This window comes from Pungitius pungitius, chromosome 7 (assembly GCF_949316345.1).
Source record: "Pungitius pungitius chromosome 7, fPunPun2.1, whole genome shotgun sequence".
Taxonomy (NCBI): domain Eukaryota; kingdom Metazoa; phylum Chordata; class Actinopteri; order Perciformes; family Gasterosteidae; genus Pungitius; species Pungitius pungitius.
The window spans coordinates 17,596,252-17,623,357 of NC_084906.1; the positions used below are offsets into that span (position 1 = coordinate 17,596,252).

Genomic DNA, 27,106 nt, shown 5'->3' on the forward strand with positions numbered 1-27,106 from the left:
TTGCTCTCAGCCTCGTACTCCGCTCGCAGCTCCTCCGTCTGATTCAGGCTGACACACTGTGTTCTCTTCAGCAACATTACAGTCACAGACTGCCTAAGTAAAGGAGAGAGGACGGCTTTGGGTAAAGGGGAGGAGAAGGAAGTAAACAAAGGGAGTGAATACGAGTAATAATGGAGGTGAAGAGAGAAACCGAGGAGGAGGGGAAGAAAAAAAAGAGGCAGCATGACCAAACAAGGTGAAAAGGAAACTGAACTAGGACATTGGAAAAGAGGGAGCAAAGACATGCAGGAGGAGAAGAGTCACGAATGCTACAAATGATGCAAGATAACCGGGAGGAAGAGGCTCAGAATGTGGACGCCGTTAAGCCAAGCGTGCACTCGGCCCTGCGATTAGAACGAGTCCGGCCCGGCGAAGTGAGCGCGTTCCAGGTGTAGAGAAGGGATGGCGTTTTAGGAGCCTTCCACCCCGTCTGAACCGTCTGGAGCTGGAGAAGCAAACGGGACGGGACCGTTCATGAAGATTGACCGGTTCTGCCGCGCATTCAAGGTCAGATCGATGCCCCCCCCCCCCTCTGATGAAACTGGCTGCAAGAGAGGCTGCAGCCAGGCTGAATGGCTGCCGTGACTGATTTAGTCGTCACCCGCTGACAGGATACAATGGAGGAGTCAGAGCCTGCTAACCTAACCTCGGATGTGGGTTGGCGCAGCATGCTAATAAATGTTTTAACAGCGGTGCGTGCGCGCGTGCGTGCGTGTGTGTGTGTGGGCGCAGATGAAAGAGACAAGCTCACCCGAGAGACACCCGTTGAACAATGCTTTTGTTAAGACTTTTTACCCACATCCACACCCACACGCTCGCATCCACAAATAATAAACAGAGTAAACACAAGCACACACACACACACACACACAAAAATGTCCCATTTAGATGAATCACCTTGGTTTAGACCCACTTCCTGAAGCTCATTTGCCAGCGTCCTTTGTAGAGAGAGAGAGACCCTGATGATGAGGACAGTGTGAATGTTATTAGCTGCAGATGGACTTTAGATACGAGGCATGTTCCCGACGGTGGGACGTTCGAGGGCCATCAGATAAACAAGAATTATGCCGCAAGCTCATTTATTTTAAAGTGTCCCGCCTGCTGAACTGAAATAACGAGTCTCAACGCAGGAAAAAAAGAAATGTAGATGAAATATGGAGGAAGGAAGATTTAGAGAGATGGAACCTATTAAAAGAAAACAACGACAACAGATTAAACACATAGTGTGTATCACTGCAATTTCAACTGTGCACACTGTGCTGTTATTACTGTACTGCTATAGTACAGCTGTTACAATAGCCTTCTGTAGGGCAGACACCTGTTACACACACACACACACACACACACACAGCATTGCAGCGTATCCCATCAAAGTCTTTCCGATTCCGAGTACATGGGTTCGACATGCTTTTTTTTTTCTTCAGGAATCAGGGTTTATTTATTGCCATAATATGTCAGACATACAAGGAATTTGACTTGGCGGTTGGTGCGTAACAGACATTTAGACATTGGACAACAAGACAAAATAGTGCAAGAAATAAAATATAATGCTTCAGCTTTTTGTCACGTGTGGGTAAAATATTCCTGTTTATATCGACTGTTCTATTCTAATGAGCCTGCATGGGACGAAGGGAGCGGAGACGAAGCTTGTCAGATCAGCCCGGCATTATCACGCCACAATAACCTACCAAATGCATGTGATTTAACAATTTGATATTGTTATCAGCAATGTTCCTCTCCAGTGGTAGCATAAGCATTAGTAGTGAATACACCTGCAAGGTTGTATTCACATACTTTGACCGTGGTGGTCGCTGTCGGCGCAGATGCTAAATGAAAAGAGGATGTTAGAGAGGAGAGGGTGGAAAACGAGGCTGGTGGAAGAGAGGCTGGTGTTGTAGGGGGGGGGGGGGAGTAAAATACACGGTGGAGCTCAACAGAGGGGGAGAAAAGAGAAAATATAGAAAAAAGCACTCAACGGGGACAGGAGAGACAAATAATGTGAATGAGACGAGTAGAAAATGGCAATGGTGAAAGAGCGAGAGACAGAGGGAGCACATAATAATAATGATAATAATAGAGAAAGAGAACATAAAGGGGAAAGATGATTGATAGAAATGACTAAGAGGAGAAGAAAAGAGACATGTAAAGGACAGAGATGAAAATGATACAGTACATGGATAAAACCAAGGTGAAACTAGTAGGAAGCGCCCGAGAGGCAATAAGGTGATAAATAAAGGGAGGATGATTGGTTGAGTGAAGATGATGAGAGGAGAGAGAGCAGGAGGAGAATGAGGACGCGTGAGGACGAAGGAGACAACGAGGGGACAACAAAGGGACGGATGGATAGAGACGAGTCAGAGACTCCCTGCTGTCTATTGCGACCCGTGCAATCTCTTCTGGTGTCTGGAGCAACAATGATTTGTTTGTATGTATTTGCTGTCCGTTGGGTTATAAAATGAGACTTTTAAAGAGGTAAAGGAGAGAGTCTCTTTCTCTGTGAATCACTGGAGGAGCAAATGGGTGAATAAACGCTGCTGACCACTTTCACAGCCTTTTTTACGCTTCACGCATTCTTGAATTGGTTCATTTCAATAGAGTTGATTTAATTGAATGTGGCGTTAAAAGCATTAAAGCTTCAGAAAAAGAAAAAACAATATATAATATTAATACAATTATATCCAATTTGTTATACAAAAGCAAATGTAATTTCAACATGTTAGAAATTACAATACAAACAATCAGGGTCCCTCATGCGGCCCGATATTTATCCTTCGTTAAATACTATGGAATCAATGATGAAACTCTCCAGACTGACACGCTTTACTGATGTCATCCTAAGTCTACGTCTCCGACACCAATTCTGATTATTTAAAAAAATATTCTCAATAGTTCAAACGTCGTCTTTAACCAAATCAAACTCCCATAGCAAGAACTCAAAACCATTGAATTCAACCCCCCCCCCCCCCCAAGCAGCGGAATATGTCACAACATCCCATCTTCTCGGGGAGGATTGAGCCAAACAACACAAAGCTTCCACCGACTCTCTCAAACTCTTCCTTTTTGTCTTGTACAGTTCACTTAAAACTGTCGGCGATTCCCGTTTTTTGTTTTTAGACCTGCGCCGATTTGTCCGTTATCGTTGCGTTGTGCCACATGCAGAGTGCTTAATGTCGCCGATCCCTTTTACTCTCAACTCTGGAGCATCACGCCCTACAGTGTAAAACCTGTGCTGTGACGATCTGGCCGTACGGGAGACAAAGAGATGGCCTGGAATGAGAAGCAGAAGAACATCTAATGTATACATCTATATATTTATTTATACTGGATGAGGTGAGGAAGGGATGGAGAGGAAGAAGAGGGCGATGGAGGGAAAATGAGCACGAGGACCCAGAGAGGAAGAGAGAGCGCGTCTCATCAGTCACGGCGTTGTTTTCTCATCCGGCGGCGGGGGAAGGTGTGGGGGGGGGGGCCTTTGTCACCGTGACGGATCCTCGCTGTCTGCGCGCCGCTCGCCACCGACACCATTACAGCACATTACTGATGCGCACACACACACACACACAGAGGAGAGGGAACAGCACATTTAACAGGCACACGCTGACGTGCAGAGGTGGTAGCACAAGGTATTTAGCGCGCACACACACACACACACACACAAATAGGTGTGTTAGAGTCGGTTTCCCCTTTTAATGACTGATAAAATACCTGCGTGTGACTTAAAGACTGACTGATTACAATCAAGTGACGTCGCTGCCGTCTGGACTAATGGAGGCTTTGTTATCAGCCGTGTTCCAGCCTCACCGGACAGCAGGAAGACGCAGAATCAATTGACCTTTCAATTCTTCTGTCGCACCGGCTTTAAGGAGATCCTGTTCTCCTGCTATAGTACTTATAATACTGTATATTATGTGTGGATATTTCAGGAGTTTTACACCTGGGCGAAGGGGGTCGCGCCATGAGCCAGAGCACCTTCCGATGGCTGTGCAAATATAGTTTTAGCGCACACACACACACACACACACACTGGTCTCAGTCTCATTATTATGATGTGCACCCTACATGCTGTGAGAGCTACAATATTTAACACACACACACACACGTACACAAAGTCATTGCCCATTAGCCTGCCTTGAATAGACAAAAACCTGCATAAGAGAATCGCACATAACAGAGACGTAAATACCTCATTATCTACACACACACACAGACGCACACGCGCACTTTCTCTCTCTCTCTCTCGCTTTCCCGTCTTCTCATTGTCTTTCCTTGCTTTCATTAAAACCCCACTGACAAACAGCAGCATCTGCAGCTCCTCTGAGCAGCAGATGTTCCATGTGTGAGACTGAATGTTAATGTGTGTGAAACGCTAACGGCGCTCCGTCATGTCTCCACAGTACTACGAGATGTCGTACGGCCTCAACATCGAAATGCACAAACAGGTGAGTGCGTTTTCCAGTGCACGTGGCTGCAGCTTGTGCTGTGTTGTGCGTATGTTGTTCTGTGTAGAAGTTGCATGTTTTGAGTAGGCGGGAGGAGGTGAATGTGTTATTTTACAGGCATTTTGTGTGGGTGGGTTTTTACTATTATTTTTCCAGATGCTGTCGTCATTTATATTCCGTATTTATAACAAGTTTCCTCCGTATAAATCAATAAAGTGAACATGTTCTTACACACACCTTTTAATACAAAATATACCATTTTTTTAAAACTTCAAAATATCCGTTCTTTAGTGCACGTGAGTGACGTGCACGGTTTCTACTTCTCCCGGTACATCAGTGTGTGCTGGATTTGCAGGATGAAACGGAATCCGTTCCAGATGCAGTTTCCTCTTTGACGATGATGAACAGGGAGAAAACAAAGTGGTGACTTTATTAATCCTGAAGGGATTTTTTTGTGCTTCATCAAAGACGACAACACCACAACAGCCAAAAACAAACAAGCAACAAGTGGTTTCCACACTGATCTGTGGGTGGTTTGATGGGTGGGTTCACTGCTCAGCGCCGTAGTTTATCTAAACAACCGATGGCCCGCCGACGCCAGAGTTTGGGGGGATGACGGTCCCATCGAGGCGGCCCCGGTGCAGGCGGTAACCATAGCAACGGCAAACGTACGTTTTACAGAGTCCGCTGTACCCGACAAACCCCGCCCGGGCTGAACTTGGCTGTTATCTACTAGGATGGGACGGATCGGTTCGTCCACACGCCGCAAGCTCAACGGCATTGAAAGAGAGATTATGTGTATCCCTGCTCGTCCCCACTGAGATCCGGTACCGCTGGAAGAAGGCGTGGGCCTTGGGGGGGCAGCTCCTCCGTTGCGGAGAGACAGGATCATTATCCAGTCAAATGGCATCTTCCCGGCAAGGTGACCGCGAGGCTCTTAATCCGTTTAACTGTCGCTCTTTACTCCGCGGCGGTCACGGACGACCCGGAGCGGATGGATTCCTCTCGAACCCGAACCGCCCCCCCCCCCCCCCCCCCCCCCTGCCGCGAAATACATTACGGGGGAAGCCGGCTCGTCGTTTTGGAGCAATCTCAAACTCTCCATCGATGCGTTGTTCCATCGGGATGGTTACAGCACTGGGAAATACTTGCAGAGCAGAACGCTGGCTACATTCACACAGGTGCCGCTGTGTTTGCAACGACACTCGAAACACACGGCAGTTTCCCCAATGACACAAAAGCCTCTCTTATTTTACTGTAAAGTTTTACAGGTGTTCAGTCTCCAAGGTCGCCGCCATTGGTTTGAAAGCTGGTTTTGTACGTCAATATTTAACTGGTGATGGGACTGAGAGACGTCCTGTCTAAAAACCTTTGAAGCAACAGAGGCAAAGTAGCACACTGAAACGCTACGAGACGCCTTAGATTACCTTGATTATTGGTTACTGAATAAATGACGCTGCATACATCTGCTTGGATCCCAATGTGATGTCTGCTTGGAGCTTATAATAGAAGGATTGCACACGATTAATCTGGAGGGTAACATCGGCTTGTCTGTCACTCCGAGCCTGATTGAAGATGAATACTAATACTAACCACGGAACAGATTACGCAACACATCTTTGAGGTAATATTTAATTTGAATAACCAGAGATGCAGATGGAGAACGTGTCAGCTTTTCTCTTTCTCGCTCCAGATTGCCTTCGTGTTCTCCTTCAAGTTAAACTGTTTTTGAATTGTTTGAGATGTTTCCCTCTCTGCGCCTCATGATTTATTCTGCATTCTTTCAAAATCCAAGTTTGTAAAAAAGACGTGAACCACATTTGAAAGCCGGAAAACCTCAGGCGGGAATTTATGTTTTCGTAGCTGCGCTCGTGAAAAAAGAAAGGAAGCAAGGGGGAAAAGACACATGGTCAATAAAACTGACTGATGTATTGGGTGGATTGATTCCTAAACCCCGCGGCAGACACTACTATTGACAGAGCGATAATCAGGAGGGAGAGAGAGAATAAAAAGACCAAATGTTACTACTTTGAAAGTGTTGTTTTATATCGTGTCATGCAGTTGAACTACAGTACATCGACACTCATTATTAATACAAATATTTATTTTACTGTATTTCAAGTAAGAGTTCCACTGTAGTTCTGCCAATTCCCATAAAATGGCTCACAAGGGAAATGTAATGTTTTGATAATAACCCCTCTAAAACAACCTGAAACTGGAAATGCAATTTCACTCTTCTGTGAAAAAATATAATTGGGGCTTTCAGATGGTACAACAATTACCATATTCATCACATTGACCAAAATTCAAATGTGCAAAGTACCATCCTTTTTTATGTTTTTAATTCCGTTGACCTCAACCCTCAAATCAAAATGCAGAGAAAAAGTTTTAGCTTAGGGAATAGTATTTATTACCCAACAGTGCAGACTGGAGGGAGCAGAAAAAGGTCAAATGGACCGGGGTGCTGGACGGAGGAGGAGGAGGGAAGTCGAGAGAAAAGGAAGGAAGGAAGGAAGGGAGGGAGGAAGGAAGGGAGGGAGGGAGGGAGGGAGGGAGGGAGGGAAGGAAGGAAGGAAGGTGGTTTTGGTGAGAGAAGAGCTCATGAATGTTTAAGCAAAGAAAAAGATCATAATGTGAAAAGGTTGATTTAAAGAAAAAAATAAGAGGTTTAAAGTGAAGAGAGCCATATGAGGCATAGTAAAAAAGATCTTACTGTATCCCTGATCCAGACGGAGAGAAGCAGAAATTGACAGAACAAGTAGGAAGAACCAGGTATCAAGAGAGCGTATTAGGACACGAAATGAAGACACCGGACGGAAAAGAGGACTGAAAAATAGACACTAATTGAATAAATAGAGCGTCAGAGGACGAGGATGAAGCTCATAGGAGAGGATCTCAGAATCAAGGTTGTTATGAAGGGAGAGATTTTTTTTTTTTTTTTTTTTTTTTAAAGCTAAGTGTACAATAATTAAAGAAAATTAGCACTTTGAAGATATACTGCTAGAAAAAGCAACGTGGAGAGAGTGATGGAAGATGTGAGCGGCGGCGGGCAGAGCTCACGTCGGGAAAAGTGCGAGGAAAAGAGGAGATGGAGATTAATTGAACAGATGAAAGAGGAGAGAGTAAACAAGAAGGAAGGAAAGAGGAGACTGAGAGAAGGGGCGAAAAAACGGAAGAGGAGTGAAGGGGGTGAAAATTAGGGCCAACGAAAGGAAAGCAGTGGAGGGAGAGGGAAAGAAAGGGGGGGGGGAGGAGGGCAGCTTGGAGAAAGAGGGAGATAGAGAGAGACATTAATGGAGGGAGGGGAGCTCTGAGCCGCAGTGGGAAATAATGAATCATGAATAGATTTAACAGTATCTGCTCTTATTTCCCCTCCCGCTCCTCTCTCCCTCCCCCAGCTTCCTCCTAACATCCTGTCGAGATCAGTGCCGTTGCCTCTCACCCCTCTCTCACCCGTCTCTCACCCCTCTCGCCGTCTCTTTCTCTATTGCACGCTCTGTCATTATCAGTGGCAGGGCCATCTCGTGTCCCGGCATTAATTGAGCTGTAACAGTCATCCCGTTCCTTCATGGGCTTCCTTTTAGCCTCTCCCTTTTCATCTCTCTCTCTCTCTCTCTCTCTCTCTCTTTAGATTTCATACTCGCTCTCCATCCCTCCCTCAGCTCTCTTTCGCTATCTCGATCTCCTTCGTTTTGCCTCTGCATTTGTCTTCTTTCTTTTCTTCCTCTCTGTGCCTTCCTCCTTTTTTTTTAGAGGGTTTTTATCTAAAAAAGATAACTCTAAATACCTCCCCCCTCCTCTTCTTCAGCTCTATAAGATCATTGAGACATGCCAACACATAATCTCCCCTGGTTCACCTCCATTATCATAACACATGTATGTATTTATATTGATAGTCTTTTTGTATCCCCTGGAGGAGCTACGGAGGCTCTAAGGACTTTAGCTGCTCCCTGTGGTTTTCCTATATTCATATATGTGTATATAAATACATAAATATGCTATGTGCAGACATGTATATTCAGTGACGTGCTGCATGTGTTGTAGCGTGTGTGTGTGTGTGGCGAATGGATTGAAGCCGGTTTCGTATTGACTGCTGATTCTAGCAGCAGGATAACAGGACGATGGTGGGAGGGGGAGAAGAATGGAGGCTCTGTCAGACTTGTGTCCTGCAGGAGGTGGAGGCAAGCCTAAATGCGTGTGACCAGAGACCAAAGAAAAAAATATGAGAGGCAGGAAGTGAATATATGCTTTTGCTTCCATGATCAGCCAACTTCAAAGGGGCCATTCAGCCAATCAGGGGGCTTACAGCTGCTCCGCGGCAGCAGTAATGATTTCCTATCGAGGATCAACGTGGAGTTTTTCTTAACATGTTCAGGTGTTTTTCCAATTTTTCACAGGCTCAAAATTATTGTAAAACTCGTGAGGGAAAAAAAGGTAACTTGAAGAGAAGCAACGCGAGGATAGTTGGACTAGATCTGAAAAAAATCAGATGATACTTAGACCAGATTGAAATAGTTTTTTACTCATCCCCACTCCTTTAATCATTGAATCAAAGATGGACAGCAGCCCATTTTGAGTCAAGTCTGTTTTTTTTTTGTCGGTTTTAATACTCTGAAGAGCACGCTGGGCTCAAACGGGTTTGTCATGTGCAATTAACCTAAGTGTGCGGAGGGTTATGATGCCTCATGGAGTCATTATATTAATTAAGGATGCCCTGATCGATCTGAGACCGATAATGAGAAAAAAAATATGCGTGCAGGCGAACAGCATTAATACTTTTCATTTCTCTGATCTGTTCCCATGTAATCTTGTAAAATCTAGGTTTTGGCAAGACACTAAAACTTTACACACATTTGTTTTAACCGACAACATGATAGAAATGAGTAATAACCTGATTGGTGTCACACTAGCTCGCAGCATGAGCTGAAGGGATTATGGCGCCGAAATTGGGGGCATAGCTCTTTCTTCTACCTGGCTGAGGGGGTTCCTAAGTGACTGGGCAGGAGTCTGAAATAACACACAACCGTAACGGTTCTTCTCTACACAGCTACTGTGGATACATCAAATACACCTCTTCACAGAAAGGCCACTGACGATGCATTAACAAAATAAAAGCACAGGGCCGGAGGAAAAAACAGCTGCATAGCTTAAACTGTCTTTATGCCATCCACGTGCCAGGTTCCCACACCACAGAGAGGATATCTCCAGTAAAGCCAGCGTTAGCATACATATAGGCTTCCCAGGCCGTATCAGCATGCCAGATAGAAAGGCAGCAGGTCCACAGACCAGGCAGGATATTAGGGAGGCCGTGTTTGATCGTCAGGATGCTCGGCAGCCACACGGTTTCCCCCCGTGGTCTCCGGAGGACACACGAAGCAGCTGCTTGTCCTTCCTTCCTGCTCCCCCCCCCCCCCCCCCCCTTTCATTTCACCACCACACATAGGCCGAGCGTGTGTGTGTGTGCGCGTGTGTGTGTGTGTGTGTGCTTTTGCGTGACGGACAAAATTGAGTAGCCCAGTTAGCTGGCAGCTTTAGCGGTCGTACCAGGAAAACAAAAAAAAAGGCATTTTTACAAAAACAACCGTTAATTAAGCCCGAAAAGTCGAATCACAGAAAAGAAGACAGTGAAGATATAAACTGGGCAAAGTGCAGGCGGGAGATGGCTTCGTCTTCAACTCACAGCTTTGGTTTCAACACACTTTCCGTCCCCTCTGACTCATGTTTTTTTTTCTTTTTTCTCCCCCCTCTCTGCTACAATAATCCCACAGTTGTGGTTTGAGTTCTTTTTTTTTTTAAATGTACACAACAAACTTTCATATGTGGGTCAACCGCTGCGTTAGAGGTCAGGTGACTTTGTCGCCCGTGCTGCCGTAGCATCTGCGGCCTCGTGCGGCTTTGATGTCTCTCCCTTTCATTTCCCTCCCGCGCAGACGCGGCGCATCAGAGCCCATTTGTGTATAATGAGGCGAAGAGAGAGAGAGAGAGAGCGGGAAACCGAGTGTGATGCAACCCTTTAGGAATGACAGAGAGTAACTTGAGCGAAGGGAAAGGCGTGGAAAAAAAAAAGAAAGATGAGATGCGAGTGATTAAATTCCCCAGGGAGCTAGCCTTTTAGCGTAATGGTTTTTGTCACCCTGGCACGGGAACATTGAGTAGCTACACAGCCTGCATTGGCTCATATGTGTGTGTGTGTGTGTGTGTGTGTGTGTGTGTGTGTATGCTTGAAGCATAGGAGGACTATTCTATTCATGCTACACAAATTCAAGCGTAAATTCATGGTGAGCACAAAGCATGTATATGACATATTGATATTTCTCTTGGTCTACTGTCGCGACTAAATATCTCAACAACCATTGGTTGAATGCCCTGTTATCTCCACGGTCCCCAAAGGATGAAACCTTCTCCGACTTTTCCTGTAACGCTACCTTACCTAAAAAGCATTGTTGCACGGCCTCAGAGCTGCTGGTGACGTGCGTGTTTCACATGTAGCGTGCACACTGCGCCTCTGGCCTCTTTGTGTGTGAGTGTGAGTTTGGAGCCGCGTTGGTGCTCTCTGGTGAGCTGGCACAGTGTGAACACGACTAATAGCTCGGTGTACAATGCAGAGCCAGAGAGGGGGGGGGGGGGGTATCACAGTTGGAGTTTAACAATCCATCTCCTCCTCCTCCTCCTCCCCCCTGCATGCTGTCCGTATGCACCATGCACATGTGTCTTGTCAAACAGGTTTATTAGTGTTAGTTTGACGTTGGTAACTGTGATGGATCCCCACCAATGTCTAAGTGTGTGTGTGTGTGTGTGTGTGTGTGTTGAAGTAAATGCCGTAAATGCTTTTGCTTCATGGTCCGCAGCTCATCGTGTGTTGTCACTGCACTGAAGGATGAATCTGTGTCTGAGGAAGAGTGTGTTGTTTTCTTTTGTGCGTACGTGTGTGTGTGTGTGTAGTGTGCCTGTTGGTCCCATGCTGCGAGACTCTTCTTGTGTGTGTTCTCCTCAGCTCTGTTTGGATTGGTTCTTCTGTGTGCCCTTGTCGCTTTTGTGTGTGTAGTCGGTTTTCACAATCCTGAGAATGCTTGTGTGTGTGTGCGTATGCGCGTGTGTGCCCTAGTGTGTGACCGTGTGTGTTTTCGGGGTTTGTGTTTGCTTTGCTGCTCCCCTTTCCCCTCCTACTCCCTCCCTCTCTCTTTTTTCTCCCTTTCTCCTCCTCTCCTTCCAGGATAGAGGGGCCATCAATCAGAGGCGAGGGGGATGGAGGAGGAGGAGGAGGAGGAGGAGGAGTGCAGTTGGCTCTCTGCCAAAGAAGAGAAGCTGGCTCACTGCCCAGTGGGGAGGGGGGGGGGGGGAAGAGGAGGGGGGGGGGGGTGACAAGACTGAGCAAGAAAATAAAAGGGAGGCTGGAGGAGAGGATGTGAGTGGAGCACAGAGAGCAAGAAGGAGAAAGAAATGAGAGAGAATGAGAAGGAGAGTCCAAGTGCTCTGGGTGAAAGCAGAGCGCGCGTGTCTATGAGGAGGAGGAGGGGGGGGGTTGAAAGAGAGGAAGAAGGGCCGGCTGCTTTCCATTGAGCGGCTCTGCGCCCGCAACCCCAATCAGTGGGTGATTAGCGCGTCGTTGGCCACAAATATTTACCTTAAACTGTTCAGAGGGGAGCGCGCTCCAATTAGAAAGCAGCGGACAGAGATAAGCTCCGGGGTTGTGTGTGTGTCTCTGACTAAATGAGGGTTTTTGCACAGCCACATGCGGTGCACAGACGACGAGCCCCCCCCCCACACTGCTTTCTGATAGTGACTGAAAACCATCCCGACGTTTAATGTTTGATAAACTGATGCAACGGGCCAAAAAGCGTCACGGCTCTCGTTTCAGGAGGCAGCGATCGCAGAGGACGAGGAAATACTTCTGGCGCGCTCGCAGTCACGCACACTATTCATGAACTCAATTTCATTTTTTATTTTTTTTTTTTAACCATTCATCCGAGCCAACAGTGGAATAATCAAAGCAGCAACCGTCCGGCTGACGCGCCACGAATTGAAAATAGAGTTGGAGCTAAAAGAGATGGTTGAGATTATTGTTGAGAGCAATTAGAGTAAGTAGAGGAGTGTTAAATCACACACACACACACACACAGAGCCCCCCCCCCCCATTCCATCGAGCTGGCTCGCTCTGCCGTAGTGGGACTTGGAGGCTGGCACAGCTGGCGGTGCCCGAGCACACTGGGCACACCCCCCTCCCACCCCCCCCCCCCTCATTCCGCGCCAACCTCAGCCCACGCGCGTCCCATTCAAATTGACCGAGCTTTATTGGCAAGGTGAACGCGGTCACTGTTTGGTCCGCCATCACCGCCGGGCGGGAGAGACCGAACGTCTGTATTCCTGCTCTCATAAGAAGGCATTCTTACCCTTTTTATATCATGTTTATTTATTGTTCAGCTCGTGCAAGATCGCCAATACGCTAGAGTTACACAACGCAGGATGCCTCTTCATTCCAAGCACTTTAAACTAAATGGCTCAGCAACGGGACCCCCCCCCCCCCCCCCACCCCAGACGCCACCGGTTCGTTAATTAAAGAAACTCCACGTGCAGAGCAACCCGTGGCGTGAGCGAGTGAGCGGAGGCTTGTTTGATGAGCGAATGTGTCGCGGTATTCCCCCCCCCCCCCGCCACCCCCCCCGTCTGGTCGTATTTCTGCTTAACCGTTTTCCCCCCCGGAGACGCACTGGGTCCGTGCCGAGGGTCAAACATGTGAGCGGTGCTGCTGTGGTGGTGGGGGAATCGGGCCTCCTGCGACCAAGCCAAAGTAAATAAATGAAATGATCGAATGTTCACTCCCCCCCCCCCTCCCTCCCTCCCGTTGCCGTGTGCAGGGATCCGAACCGCGTCCATAGCAACGGCCTGTTCTCGCGGTCGCGGTGCGCTGAGGGGATTCATTTGATTCGATTCATTTGATTCGATTCATGTGTTTATGCAGCAACAGGACCAAAAAACAGACGCTTCGCTGGTCGATGTTGTCGTTCTGTTAATGATGAGACGAGATGACTGCCCCCCCCCCCCCCCCCCCCCCACATCCTCTGGAACGGCCTGTTTTTCCATTCTTCTTCACACTCCCCATTTCCATTCCTCCTTTTATTCATCCGTTTTAGAGAATCCATTGGGATATTTTCTCTCTTTTCAAACAGCCATCCGTCCTGTACACATTTTTCCATCTGTGTTTTATCTCCGGCTCTCTTGCAGCCGTCTATTTCTCTGCTCCTCTCTGTCCCCCCCCCCCTGCCAGTTGGCAGCGTATCTGCCCCCCTCAGGTGTTTTATTGACCGGCCCCCTCTCTTCCCTTTGTATCTACCCATCCGTTCATCCCTCCATCCGTTCATCCCTCCATCCGTCGGCCCCTCCGTCCGGCCGGGCTGCGCCAGTACTCCCTGTAATTTTTGCTTCTGCTGCTCTGTTATTGATATCTATTCAGTTAGTTTCTAGCTTTCGATTTAAAGTTACAGCCACCTTTCTTGGAGAAGAAAAATTGAATCAGCTTCATGTACCCATAATGTACAAGTAGCTCTGTCCGATTGTGACTTACGGTCATCTGGCTTTTATCCACCAAACCTGAGCCAAGCGTCTGGATTTATCTGTTGGCCCCGGGACAACCGGGCTGTGCGCTGGGCAGTTTATGGTTTGGTTGTCGTGATTTAACTGAAGGAGAACGGTTGATTCAGCATAAATAACACAAGAGATTTAAAAAAAAAAAAAAAGGAAAGTCGAGTCAAGCCGGACACGTACATGAAACAGCGCAAAACACAGCAGTGAAAGGCTCCTCCATCTCTCACGCACTACGAGTATGTCCCTCCAAATACTATTAGGAACTAAGGCACAACCACACACACACACACACACACACTCAGTCACTCACTCACACATCCATACGTTGGCACATGTATGATGTGATAGGACTGTCTGTCCTTGGAACAGAGCTGTGTGTCTGGTGTTAGCCAGTTTGTGAACTCATGATGAGACTGACAGGCTGGCTGATCGCGTGTGTGTGTGTGTGTGTGTGTTAGCCTCTGCATGGCGGTGTATACACAACCCTGCCAGTGGTTTCCCCCTTTGCTGTCTTACTCTCTTCTCCTGCAGTATCTCCGAGTGCCAGAAAACAAACAAACAAGCAGAGGGACGGGGGGGGTGGGGGGGGGGGGGGATGAAGAGAGAAAGAAAAATGATTCAGAGAAAACACGTGGAAATGTTTGACAGCAAAGAAACAGCGAACAAAGAGACGAGAGCCACCGGTGTTAGAAGAAGAAAAAGGGGCAGCTGTGATGATGAAGGAGGGAGGGTAAATTATAATGGAGAGAAAGGGAATAACACGGAAGAGCAGAAAGATGAGAGAAAACGAGACAAAGTGAGCCAGGGAGGGGGGGGAGGAGGGGTGAGACTGGGAGGAAGAGGATGAATAGGGTAATAATGACTCAGTGTGAGAGCCGGTGTAGAAAAAGAGAGAGAACGGCTGAGTGAAGAAAAGAACAAAATGAGGCTGAGGGCACTCAGACAGATAGAATTAGACACACAGCAGAGGTTCACTATGTGTGTGTGTGTGTGTGTGTGTGTTCCATACACACACACACACACACATAGTGCGTACTTATGTTTTTAGGTGGCCATGTGTGCAGCCAGCCGCATTCTGCTTCAGAGAGACAATTGTGACAAAGTGTGTTGGCACACATGTTCGTTTGCATGATGTGTGTGTGTGTGTGTGTGTGTGCGCGCGCAGTGCGTGTGCGCGTGCGTGTGGTGGAGGAAGGCTGAGGAGCGCGCGAGGCCGAGCTAAACGACATGAACGCCATCCTCCCCTCCCTCTGCTGTTTCGCTCCTTCTCTCAGGACCCCTCCCTCGTTGGAAGGGTGCGCTCCATACGCTGCGCGCTACGCCGTGTGTGTGTGTGTGTCGTGAGAGAAAAATAATATCTGCTTCTCTCTCCTTCCCCATCATCGCAGGCGGAGATTGTCAAGCGTCTCAGTGCCATCTGCGCTCAGATCATCCCTTTCCTCTCTCAAGAGGTAAGTGTCCCCCCACTGCCAGGCACACTCGCATGTGAGCACAAAACACACACACACACACACACACATAATCAAGAGATGATTGCTCACACCCCGGGCCGACGTCCCACTCGCTCCCTTTGCGATCGGAATCATTAATCAACCAGAGTTGAAATTGCACTGGCGGGCGAAATATGAATAATTATTTTTTTTTTAAAAAGCATTGATTTGAATCATTTTCAATAAAGTGGGGGGAAAAAAAAGTATTTGATTGCAATACTCCATTGAACGTTAGAAAGGTGCATTGAAGCCACTTTTGGGTTGATCGTGAGCCTCAAGGTCCACATTTCAATCCCAGTTATTGCAGGCGGCCTCAATGACGCTTCGTCTCCACCAAAGCAGGGGGGGGGGGGTTTCTTCTTTCTGCTGAAAAAGTCGGGCCCTCTCCTGAAAGCGGCCAGCTGGGAGCACTTGAGAAACGCGGTGTTGTTTTAAAAAAAAATTTTTTTAGCCGAGATGTTGTGGTTGTGTCTGGTTGCTATGTTACGGGACATCGCCGTAAGTACAAATGGCGGCGTGAAGCAGAGTGGCCCGATTGTCCTGGATGAAGACGTCACATTAGCTATTCATTTCTTCTCCATTATTCTTCGGGAAGCCTGCTTTTTTTGTGACCAGCATGTATTTGCAATTTGCTGTCTTTTTGGGGGGGGAGGGGGGGGGGGGGGTGGGGTATTATTGCTAGGCAACTACGGAGCCAACAAACCATGACAACTGTGGCCTACCTGATAGTTAATAGCACAGCCACGGATGAATGAATGAAACCAAACCCACCGGAAATCAAGTGGCGCCTCTCGGCCCGCTGCTTTGTGTGGAGGGTCTCGCTGAATTCAAAGGTCGGCACAAAGAGGTGGGACGCTAATGACGTCGGGTGCTTTTCTGTCCTGATCAGAAGTTCATTGCTCGTTTTTTGTTTCGCTGCTTGTGTGCGCCGGTTGTGTGTGTGTGTGTGTGTGTGAGAGAGAGTGAGAGAGTGAGTGAGTGCAAGCCTGCAGACACACTTCTTTTTGTCTGAGTGTGAGAGTGCACTGCTGCCGGGAGACATGAAGGTCACAGCGTTCAATATTGACACTGTGTGTGTGTGTGTGTGTGTGTGTGTGTGTGTGTGTGTGTGTGTGTGTGTGTGTGTGTGTGTGTGTGTGTGCCTGATTACGTTGGTATTTTGTGTAAACAGAGGGGAGATTTCGGTTAGCGTAGCTATGTGTGTTTGTACAGTGTGTGTGTGACTCTTTTGTCAGTGTTTGCGTCTTGTGAATGCGCTGTTGCACCATCCAGACATTTATATTTACACACCCTGCACAAACAGAGTCGGGTGGTTCTGACACCTTTCCCTTCAAGTTTGGTTTCTGTAATTGTTCCGCCTGTGTGATATCGGACGGTGCGCGCACTACAAGTTGTGTTTACCCTACACATACCTGTGTTCATTTGTGTGTCTTGTGTGCGTTTGTGCAGCACCAGCAGCAGGTGGTCCAGGCCGTGGAGAGGGCCAAGCAGGTCACCATGGCGGAGCTCAACGCCATTATCGGGGTGAGTCACCTCCATCCGTCCCGAAAAAAAACAGCGCGGACGCACACATCCCGAGTCGGCAGACGCGCAGAGCGCACGACAACCTGAGGGCCAATTGGACGATGACGAGAGTCAGCTGATCAAACGATTTCCTCCCTGCACTGCCCTGTTTGTTAGTTAGCTCCAGATTTTAAGAGCTCCGGGCTGATTATTGGGAAATATGTTAAAGATTTGGAGTAAACACGGACGCGTTTTGCTCAGTCGGCCTCTCCTCAAATACGTCTTAAGGAGAGAAGGAAGCCCACACGATTGTTTGTCGGATCACTCGGCTTCTAATTGTCGGAGCACTTATCGCATTACCGTCTCCGTGCGGCGCGACGACGGCGCTTTAATTACAACCGCGCACCCCCCCCCGCCCCCCCCTCCTCCCCCGCCGCTGTCTCCGCTCGCCGCTCCCCTGCGAAAAGGAAGCCAATGCACACGATGCGCACTCACCTGACCTGAGACCTGCACATGCTTTTGCTGTGCCCAGATGTGTCTGAACATGTGCACACACACACACACACACACACACACACACAGAGGGGGGATGCTTGCTGAGTGCCCTCATGGACGGGGCTTTCCGGAGCTTTATCAGAGCGCTGATCACATTACCGTCTACTTAAAGCCTTTTTGTTCCTCCCAGCACCACAAACACGGCTGTCTCTGAGGTGCGTGTGTGCGTGCGCGTGTGTGTCTTAACACACTAGCTTGACAAAACAACACACATAAAAAAAACATCATAATGCTCCCCTGTTATAGCCTTCCTGTATCTGTAGCTGCTCCTTCGCTGCCTTTCCTCGCTCTATCCGTTTTCTTTTTTCATCGTCTCTCTGGATTTCTCCTTTTTTTTGTCATCTCTCTCCTTCCTCCTGTTGTTGTTGTCCCGTCCTAATTCCTCCTCTCCCATTGGCGTTGGCCATGTCTTCCCCCCTTGCTCTCTCTCTCCTCTCTCCCTTCCTCTGCTCGCTTGGCTCGTCCTCTCCTCTCTGTTCACCTCCTTCGGCGTGATCTCCCTCCTCAAACGTTTCCTCAAACGTTTCCTCCCCCCTCTTTTATGAGGCTTGTGTTTTTCCCCCTGGCGTCTTTCTCAATCTTCCTCCTTCTGCCCGTCCTTCACGATAAATCCCGCTCATCCCCTTCACTCTTCCCACTGTCTCTCCTTTTTTCTTTACTTTCCCGACCATTTAATTTCCTTCTGCACCTCTTTCATTCTCTCTCTCTCTCTCTCTCTCTCTCTGGTCCTTGGCGTCCATCTTTCTCTCCTTTTTAACCTCCCGTTCTCTTTGACATCCTACCCTCCGTCATCTTGCTCGTCTCTGCTTGTGGATTTCATTTCAATGTATTGCCTCCCTTCTTGTGTCTCTCACAACCCCCCCCCCCCCATACTTGCATCTCCGATTTCCTTCTTCCTTTGTTTTCACTTTCTATCCCGTGTGCTGATATCCTTTCTAACTACCCACCCCCCCTTGGTGTGAAACCATCCCTTCCCCGCTGCTTCCTCTCCCCCCCCCTCCCCCACCCCCCGCCCCCCGTGGCCACAGCAGCAGCAGCTCCAGCACCTGTCTCACCACGCCCCCGGCATCCCCCTGACGCCTCACCCGTCGGGCCTGTCCCTGGGGGCGGGGGGCTCGGGGCTCCTGGCGCTGACCGGGGCCCTGGGGGTCTCGGCCCACCTGGCCTCCAAAGACGAGCGCAACCACCTCGACCCCGAACACCTCAGAGGTAAGGAACAGTCGACTTTGAGTCCATCGGTGGGGGTGGGGGGGGGGGGGTTTGTGTGTGTGTGGCCCACTAATTCCATACAACGATGACGCATTAGTTGCACCTCTTCGTGCTCGTTGTACGGGAATCTGTCCGAAAGGGGACCAGAAGAAGCTGCCGGAGCAAATCAAACTTTGCAGATTTGATGTTTAGGTCCTGAGGTACTTTTACAGGTGCAGCGCTAGCAAGTCAAGGAGATTAACCAGAGTATGAACCTCAGAAAACACACTTTAAAAGAATACCCTTTTTCTTTTGTTAAGTGTTTGTATTCCTGCATGTACACGGCAGTATTGTTTGGATCTCCATGCAATTCCTTACACCAACGGAATTGGACCAAAGCAGCAAGTGACAGAAACTTGGGCAACAGCTACAGAATAAAAAAAACATAACATTTTATCATAATATTAGACCAAAAAAGAAAAGCAATGCCATACGTTGTCACCTTGTGGACTGAATTTGAGCCTCCTTGGTTATATTGCTGTCATGTGACGGACGGTGTGAATGAAAGAGAAATGCTTTCTCCCCGTGAACTTTCATTCACCCCCATAGAATATTTTATCTTCGCGCTCTGTTTCAGGCAGCGAGCTAACAGAGACTTTCTCATGAATAAACTTAGAACGAGGAAGAAAAAAAAAGAGAGCAGAAGGACTAATAGCAGGAAGGGAGAGGGGGGGGGGGGTTACAGAGATCAATGTGTTCGTATTGGCGTGCTGTGCGAGAGCTGAAGGGAGCGCAGAAGAGATAGCGGGCGCTGAAAGGAGGCGTCATGGGAAAACGGCGAGCTTTGTCGGGTCGGAGAACACAGAGAGGGAAAGATGGATGGGAGACAAGAATCAGGCGACCTAACCGCCACCCGCGGCTCACCGGGGGGGGGGGGGGGGTGTTGTTGTTGTTATCATCAGGACTGATGCCAAACTGTCTCTCCTCTCTCTTGTCTTTTTTTCTTACCTTTCTCCGCCCCCGTCCCAGAGGGAGCACCCAGCCGGGTGAGTATTTGTGTTTGTGTGTCGTCCAAACCCACATTAGCACGTGTGTGTGTGTGTGTGTGCGTGTGTGTGCGTGTGTGTGACAGTGATCAACTGAGGGACATAGAGGGACACTGTAAAGTGCCCGCCTCAACAATAGCTGCTCGCCGCTATCGACCTTGAGCTCCTCAAGGTCTCTGTTACATCCGCCCTTCCTTTTGGGAAGGAGTGCAAATTGAGCGATTGGATGAACAAGCAACCGTTTTTTTTTTTTCTTCCCCCTTCAGCACAACGCACATTTTGTGGTAATCTACAGGATTTGCGGAAACAAGTTGAGGGATTAACAGCAAGTTAACGGCAAACGCTGCCCAAAACAAAGCAGTTGGTGTCTGTGGGAACAAGAAACTCCGGCTTAACAACGCGCCACGAGGCAGGCCCGTGTGCAGAATGGAGAAATAGAACACGCTGCTGATATACTATTTGAAACTGATTTAAAAGCATTGAATAAATGTAACACGCAGTGAAACACAAGTGTCCGTCTTGTACTCGCACATTTTGCTCGCATTTTTTACGTCACCGCTGATCGGGCGGAAGGACGAATGCGGCGCGAAGCGTCCGATCGGCCTTCAGTCCGCGGCTGCAGATTGTGAACATTCGCCTACTGGCTGCAAAGGACAGCTGGCCTTCATCAGGGTAACTGTTGATAACACAGGGGGGAGGGGGGGGTAGAAGGAGTCGGAGAGTGAAATTGGAAAAGGAAGGAGAGAGAGCGACTAAAGAGGGGGGTGTGGGGGGGGGGGCATAGGTAGGGTAAGGTGGTCTTAAATGATTTAAGAGCACCACTGACTCAACGTTCCCCCCGCACTCTCTTGATTTAATTTAATTGCTAAACACGATACTGATTGTTAATCACCAGGAAAATATTTCTCCTAAGGCTCGAGGTTTGTGCTGAACTTGGCCGAGCATCACGGGGGATAGGAAAGAAGGGGGAGGAAGGGGGAGGAAGGGGGTGTGTGTGTGTGTGTGTGTGTGTGGGGAGGGGAGGGGAGGGGGGGTCATGTCAATTGGCGTTTGTCAGAGAGCGCCGCACCAGTAAAACATGTTGGAATTTTGAATGGAGGCTAAAAAAGGGACAGCGAGGGGAAGTCAGGGGAAGGAGGAGGAGGAGGAGGAGGAGGAGGAGGGGGGGGGGGGAGGAGACTTGGAGAGAGGAAACTTGGTTGAGCCGCACTGAGCTCCATTGTGCGGTTCCTCCTCTCCTCTTGTCCGGCGCCGCTTCCTGTCGCCCCCCCCCCCCCCCCCCGCCCCCACCACCCCACGGGCTCCTTCCTGTGTGACTCACTGGTGTGCAAAACCCTCACTGTTCTCATCCCCCCCCCCACCCTCCTCCTACACGGGGGACAGAGCATGACAAGTGGCCCTCACTGAACCACTGCCCCGACGCACAAACAACACAACCGCGCCTCCTCGGCCGCGGCGTGTAGTAAAAATGCCCCTCGCAGCGTTGTCGTCCAATAATGAGAGTCATATTTTACATTTTAAGGGCGTGTGTGTGTGTGTGTGTGTGTGTCGAGGGGAAGAGCGCTAATTAGCTTTATGCGCTGTCTGCTGTGCTTCTATGTCTTAACCCGCGCTTACGTCTGCTGTTCTTCAGTGTGTGTGTGTGTGTGTGTGTGTGTGTGTGTGTGTGTGTGTGCGTGCTATGTCTGCTTTTATGGGCCTTTCTTCTGTGTGTACGTGTGTGTGTGTGTTATCTCTCGCGACCTGTGTGTCGGGCAGGTGTGCGCGTATTTTATTTCACAGGTGTGTGTGTGTATCTGTGTGCCGGGTAGCGCCAGTGGGCGGGCGTGTGTGTGTGTGTGTCCGTCCATTCATTCTGGCGTGTTTTGTCCCCCTCGTCTTGTTTCAGAGTAAGTCCGTGTCGTCGACGGACAGTCAGCCCGCTGAGGAGCGCCAGGGCCCGTCGGGAGGCTACTCCTCCTCGCAGGGAGGAGCGGAGGCCAAGAGGAGGCGCTGTGACGACAAAGAGCCCCTGCCGCCACACTCCTACGTACGTGTCACTTTGAGTCCTCGGCCTTATGACATCAAGGGGGAAACTGAGTGGTCGCAGCGGCACACGCACGTATATAAAACTTCACCTTCATTCATCTCTGTCTGTTTATCAACGAGTCTCTCAATTTCTATTATTTTCTTCCCGTTTTCTCTTCAATTACATTCCATCTTATTTTCGTCCTTGTTCTCTCCGTCTCTGCATTTCGGTTGTAGGGAACCGTGTACTGGCTGCGTATAATTAGGTACCGATGTCACTCCGCGCGGATGTCGGTAGGAATGTCAGGCCACGATCACATCAAGGCGCTGTTGCCATGGTGACTAAGTGCCATCGTTCTCACCCACAGAAAGAAGGAGCGAGAGATAGTCGAGAGATGGGTAGACGAAAAGCGCGAAATGTACCGTCGGTGGTGAAAGAGCAGCTGTGTGTGTGTGTGTGTGTGTGTGTGTGTGTGTGTGTGTGAGAGAGAATGTACTGGCTATGTGGTATCTAGTATCTCTGTGTTAAATGTTGCATGGAGGACAGAAAATAGAAGGAAGTGAAGAGCAGCCCGCGATATTGATGTATTGATCTGTGTGTAATTGTGTGTTGTAAATAAATGTCTGTGTAAAAGAAATATCATCCTTAAAGGTGTGGACAAATATTAACAATTCTTGCGTCTTCCTTGCTCCTCAGGACAGTGATGGGGACAAAAGTGAAGACAACCTTGTAGTCGACGTCTCCAATGAAGTAAGTGTGTTTAAATGACTTTTTGACATCCTCGTACTTACAGTTTTACACTAGCGATGGGCTTCTTGCATGATCCTCTTCCTCTTTATCTACAGAGCATTTGAGCGACTTTCAGCTCTTTCTTACAGCCCACACCGTTGGTCCCCCCCCCCCCCTCCCCTCCCTCCCCTCCCGTTTCCAGCTGCATTTAGTGAAACAATCCACTCCTCCTCTTCAACACCTGGCAGATGGAGAGTTTTTAACTTAGTGGAATATTTAGCAGCTGAAGATGTTTCAGGGCTGAAAGTAAAATGAATTTGTGTTTACGGGGGGGGGGGGGGGCAGAGATTTGACTCCAAAGGATTGTTATCGTTGCTTAGTGCCTGCTGGATGTGAAAAATCATTCTGCTGTCGAGTCAAAAGTCACCCTTTGTTGCACAGAAGCGGTTTGTTGCGACTCCATCGTCGGGAGGACCGGCGCTGGACCGTGGGAACCGTGCATGTCCTCGCCGCTACTTTGTTCCGAACCTCCGTCCCCTGCGTAACCCCCCCCCCCGTCTGTCCGCCTGCTGATAACTCAGTTCAAAACGCACAGAGGTCACGCGTCTCGCCGGAGAGACATTTTTGTATTTTTGTGTTTCCTCTGACCTCTTTGGAAAGGTTCCACCTTTTTTTCCCAGCATTCCATCTCTCACACACTCACTTGCAGCCTTGTCCTCGTGCAAACGCTGCGCATCCTTCTCTGCATCCTCGATCTCTGGTTTCTCTACAAAGCGGCAGGTTACAAGCATCCTTTATCCTGCAGAAGCCTTCCGACACAGCGCGGCAGTCCGTGCATGAATAAAAGATGAGTCCAACGGCGGGAGAACTTGTGTTGCCGGAATGACTGGACATACTTTGGTCTGTCTGGCAGTCGGTAGTTCAATTTAAAACTCCGATCTGTAAGTTAGTGTTAGTTCATTTTTATTTAGATTGTGCTCAACAAATTCATTTTAGAGTCGTTTTACCCTTTTTTTCACTTTTCCCACGGCTGAATCTTATTAAAAAAAAATACATGAGAGCTTTGACATCTTTATTTTAGGGCCGCGACTTTAGCACGTTAATTACGATTAATTAATTACAATGTGAATTAAGATTAATTAATTACACAAAAAATAACACATTAAACATTTTTTACGCATTTTTACACTTATTTTTTGCACCGTGGAACGTTTCTCACTGGATGAGTTTCGGAGGACCGATTATACTGGAGCACCAACTAGTGTTCATGGCCGTTTCTCAATACCTAAGACGGCGAGAACGGACTCGCGTTCCCGCGAGAATAGACTCGGGAGACAGACTCGGGAGTCCTGACTCGCAGGTTCGGGAGAACGGAGAACGGTCATTTCCGCAGTTGGAACAGCAGCTGACTTGATGACGTCACCACGTCAGCTGGTCTTGCTAATACGTTTTTATTTTAGTTTTTGACTTAAATATTTTACTATTCAGTCAGAAAATTACATTACGTTACTTAAAAAAAGTAGTATTTATAAACTTCGACATAAAGTTGTGATTATTTTCCTCTGTCGTTGTTGCCTGTTGCTGAGGTGAAATGCATTCTGGGATATATGTCTTTCACAAGAACAGACGAGCCTGCTCCGATGCATGCCCGGTAAAATGGGCGGGGCGAGCCACATCCGGGTATTATGACCGTTCTCGGCCAGATGCGGACTTAAGAATTGGAACAGTACTCGGGCTGCGACTGATGACGTTTCACGAGTCCACGAGAACAAAAGTCCACACAAGAACGCATATTGAGAAACGGCCCATGACTTCAGACAACAACAAACCACAGTGAACATGAACAAAGAAGCTGACGAGACCGTGTCGGTTGGCATACATAGTTTACAGAAGGTCTACTTACCTATAGGCTACCTGAATTTCTGAAAGTACTATATTTCTAAATATGCTATTTCTACACTTGTCTGCTGGAATTGGTTGAACAAAAATAAAAATCCATGTGAAAAAAATTACTTCTCACTGTTCAGGTCAAATATTTATGCAATTAAAATGAGATTAATTTTGATTAATTAATTACAAAGCCTCTAAGTAGATTAATATTTTTAATCGAGTCCCGGCCCTAATAATATATATATATATATATATTATATTATATTATATATATATATATTATATTTTGACCCTACATATTTTGACTTTTTTCACAATATTTTTTTTCCCATGACATGACTGGAATGATCTTAGATGGAGCAACCTACACGTCCCTGTCACTAATGCCGAATGCCCCAAATTTCTGTACTTTAAACCTTATCTGAGTTCAACCCTCAAGGGACATGGTGGCTCTTCCTAAATCCTTTTTTAGTTTTGGGTAACTGACATTTATAAAAAATCATAATGGGATATTGCCCCAGAGACGGGATTGGTGCATCTTGGAGGATCAACCATGCTATTCATCCTTCCTGCATTGGTAAAGGCACAAGTGAGTTGAATTTGAATGTAACAGAGAATTGGAGGGTGGATGCACTAAAAAGGGTAAAAAAATCTACACCCTCTGCCAGACTGTCCCTGAAGTAGACAAACATGTGATTGTCTTGAAAAATGCCCTCAGAGGCTGTAATAAGTTTCATGTCAGTGTGACCACTGAATGAGACACATCTGCTCATCTTTACTGACTCATCCGGCCTTCTCTCCCGTCAAAAAGGTGGAACCCTATAGGCTATGTAGCATGGCTAATAAGTGCTAAAAGCTTAATTAGCAATTAACATCAAATTTAGTCAATTCATCATCATTCAAAAGATTCTTCATCTGTTGACAATGCCATCATAACCCAAGTGAACGCGCCTTGTGTTTCTGCATAACCACCAGGGTTCACTTCTCTGAAACAACCAGTGGGGACAATGCCCCCACAACTACCTCCGCGGTAGTGCGCTCAAGACTTGGCAGGAGCGGGATTTGAACCCACTGGCGGCACTTACAGAAACTTTCGGCTCCTTCTTGCACCCCTACACTACCAGTCCTGGTCACATTTTGGCAACTTTGATTCTCCTATTTAACCTTGAGCATGTGAGCTAAACCTCAAAACTCTTTTTAAATGCTGTTCCCACATCTGGGCTTGAACCCACAACCTTCAAGTGCAGTGCAGGGGCTTATGGCAGCAGCTCTTCCGCTGTGCTACTTCACCACACACTAACCAACGATTTGTTTGTTGTATTTAACCTTGAGATTGCCACTCAAACCTGAAGTAAAGCCAAAGGCTCAAACCCAAGACTGGGCTTGAACCCACAACCTTCAAATGCAGTGCAGGCTTATGGCAGCAGCTCTTCCGCTGTGCTACTTCACCACACACTAACCGACGATTTGTTTGTTGTATTTAACCTTGAGATTGCCACTCAAACCTGAAGTAAAGCCAAAGGCTCAAACCCAAGACTGGGCTTGAACCCACAACCTTCAAATGCAGTGCAGGCTTATGGCAGCAGCTCTTCCGCTGTGCTACTTCACCACACACTAACCAACCCTTTATTTGTTGTATTTAACCTTGAGATTACCACTCAAACCTGAAGTAAAGCCAAAGGCTCAAACCCAAGACTGGGCTTGAACCCACAACCTTCAAATGCAGTGCAGGCTTATGGCAGCAGCTCTTCCGCTGTGCTACTTCACCACACACTAACCAACCCTTTATTTGTTGTATTTAACCTTGAGATTACCACTCAAACCTGAAGTAAAGCCAAAGGCTCAAACCCAAGACTAATTTTGATTAATTAATTACAATTTCTCTAATTAATTAGATTAATATTTTTAATCGAGTCCCGGGCCTACTTTATTTACTTTCTAGTTTAGTTTAAAGACAATGATTGTGTCCCTCTTATGGATTAAACGTACAACATTTCAAAAGATAAATCCAGATTTAGATTTTTTTACGTATAAACAACAAAGAAAAGCAGAACATTATTCACACACACATTGTATCTTGTTTGTGTGTTTTGCTTAAATGATTTTCAAGTTGTGCATGCATGCAGGCATGCGTGTGTGTGTGTGTGTGTGTGTGTGTGTGTGTGTGTGTGTGTGTGTGTGCGTGCATGTGTGTGTGTGTCCAGCTAGTTCAGCCTCGCGCGTAAGTTTCCTTGTAAATAGGAACCGCTCCGATGTAAGCTCATTATCAGCCACCGCCGTTTGTGTTCTCTTCTTGTGAACCGGGTCGGTGTCTTCACACACACGCGCAAACACACACACACACACGCAAACGCTCGGGTTTAGCTATCTCCTCTGTTTGTTTCTGTTCTCTTTCCGACCTCTTGAAGTCTCTTTGTTCTTCCATTTCTCCGCTGTCTCTCTTCGACACCTTCTTTCCCTCCTCCCCTCTCTCATTAGATAACTGCAGCCTGCTTCGTTTAATATATGCAAAGCCGTTTATGCCCCTGGAATATTTTAAGTTCTTTAAATACTTCACGCGGCGCACCAAAAATACGTTTCATCTAAGCCCGGTGTAGTTTGATACTGCACACAAAAGCAGATCCCCGTCTCTTGTGT

At 47.8% G+C, this 27,106-nt stretch overlaps 1 protein-coding gene across 3 annotated transcripts in view; it reads left to right on the forward strand.

The window, feature by feature from the left end:
• tle2b (TLE family member 2, transcriptional corepressor b) overlaps positions 1-27,106 on the forward strand; it is a 45,753-nt gene that overhangs the window by 12,345 nt on the left and 6,302 nt on the right. For 2 of the 3 annotated variants that reach the window (XM_037468640.2, XM_037468642.2), the window contains exons 4-10: positions 4,434-4,478; positions 15,449-15,511; positions 17,000-17,074; positions 18,637-18,817; positions 19,826-19,842; positions 21,731-21,871; positions 22,547-22,600. In XM_037468640.2, the coding sequence (XP_037324537.2) occupies positions 4,434-4,478; positions 15,449-15,511; positions 17,000-17,074; positions 18,637-18,817; positions 19,826-19,842; positions 21,731-21,871; positions 22,547-22,600 (576 nt within the window). The remainder of the gene's footprint in view (positions 1-4,433; positions 4,479-15,448; positions 15,512-16,999; positions 17,075-18,636; positions 18,818-19,825; positions 19,843-21,730; positions 21,872-22,546; positions 22,601-27,106) is intronic. The other variant, XM_037468641.2, reaches the window with a different exon arrangement.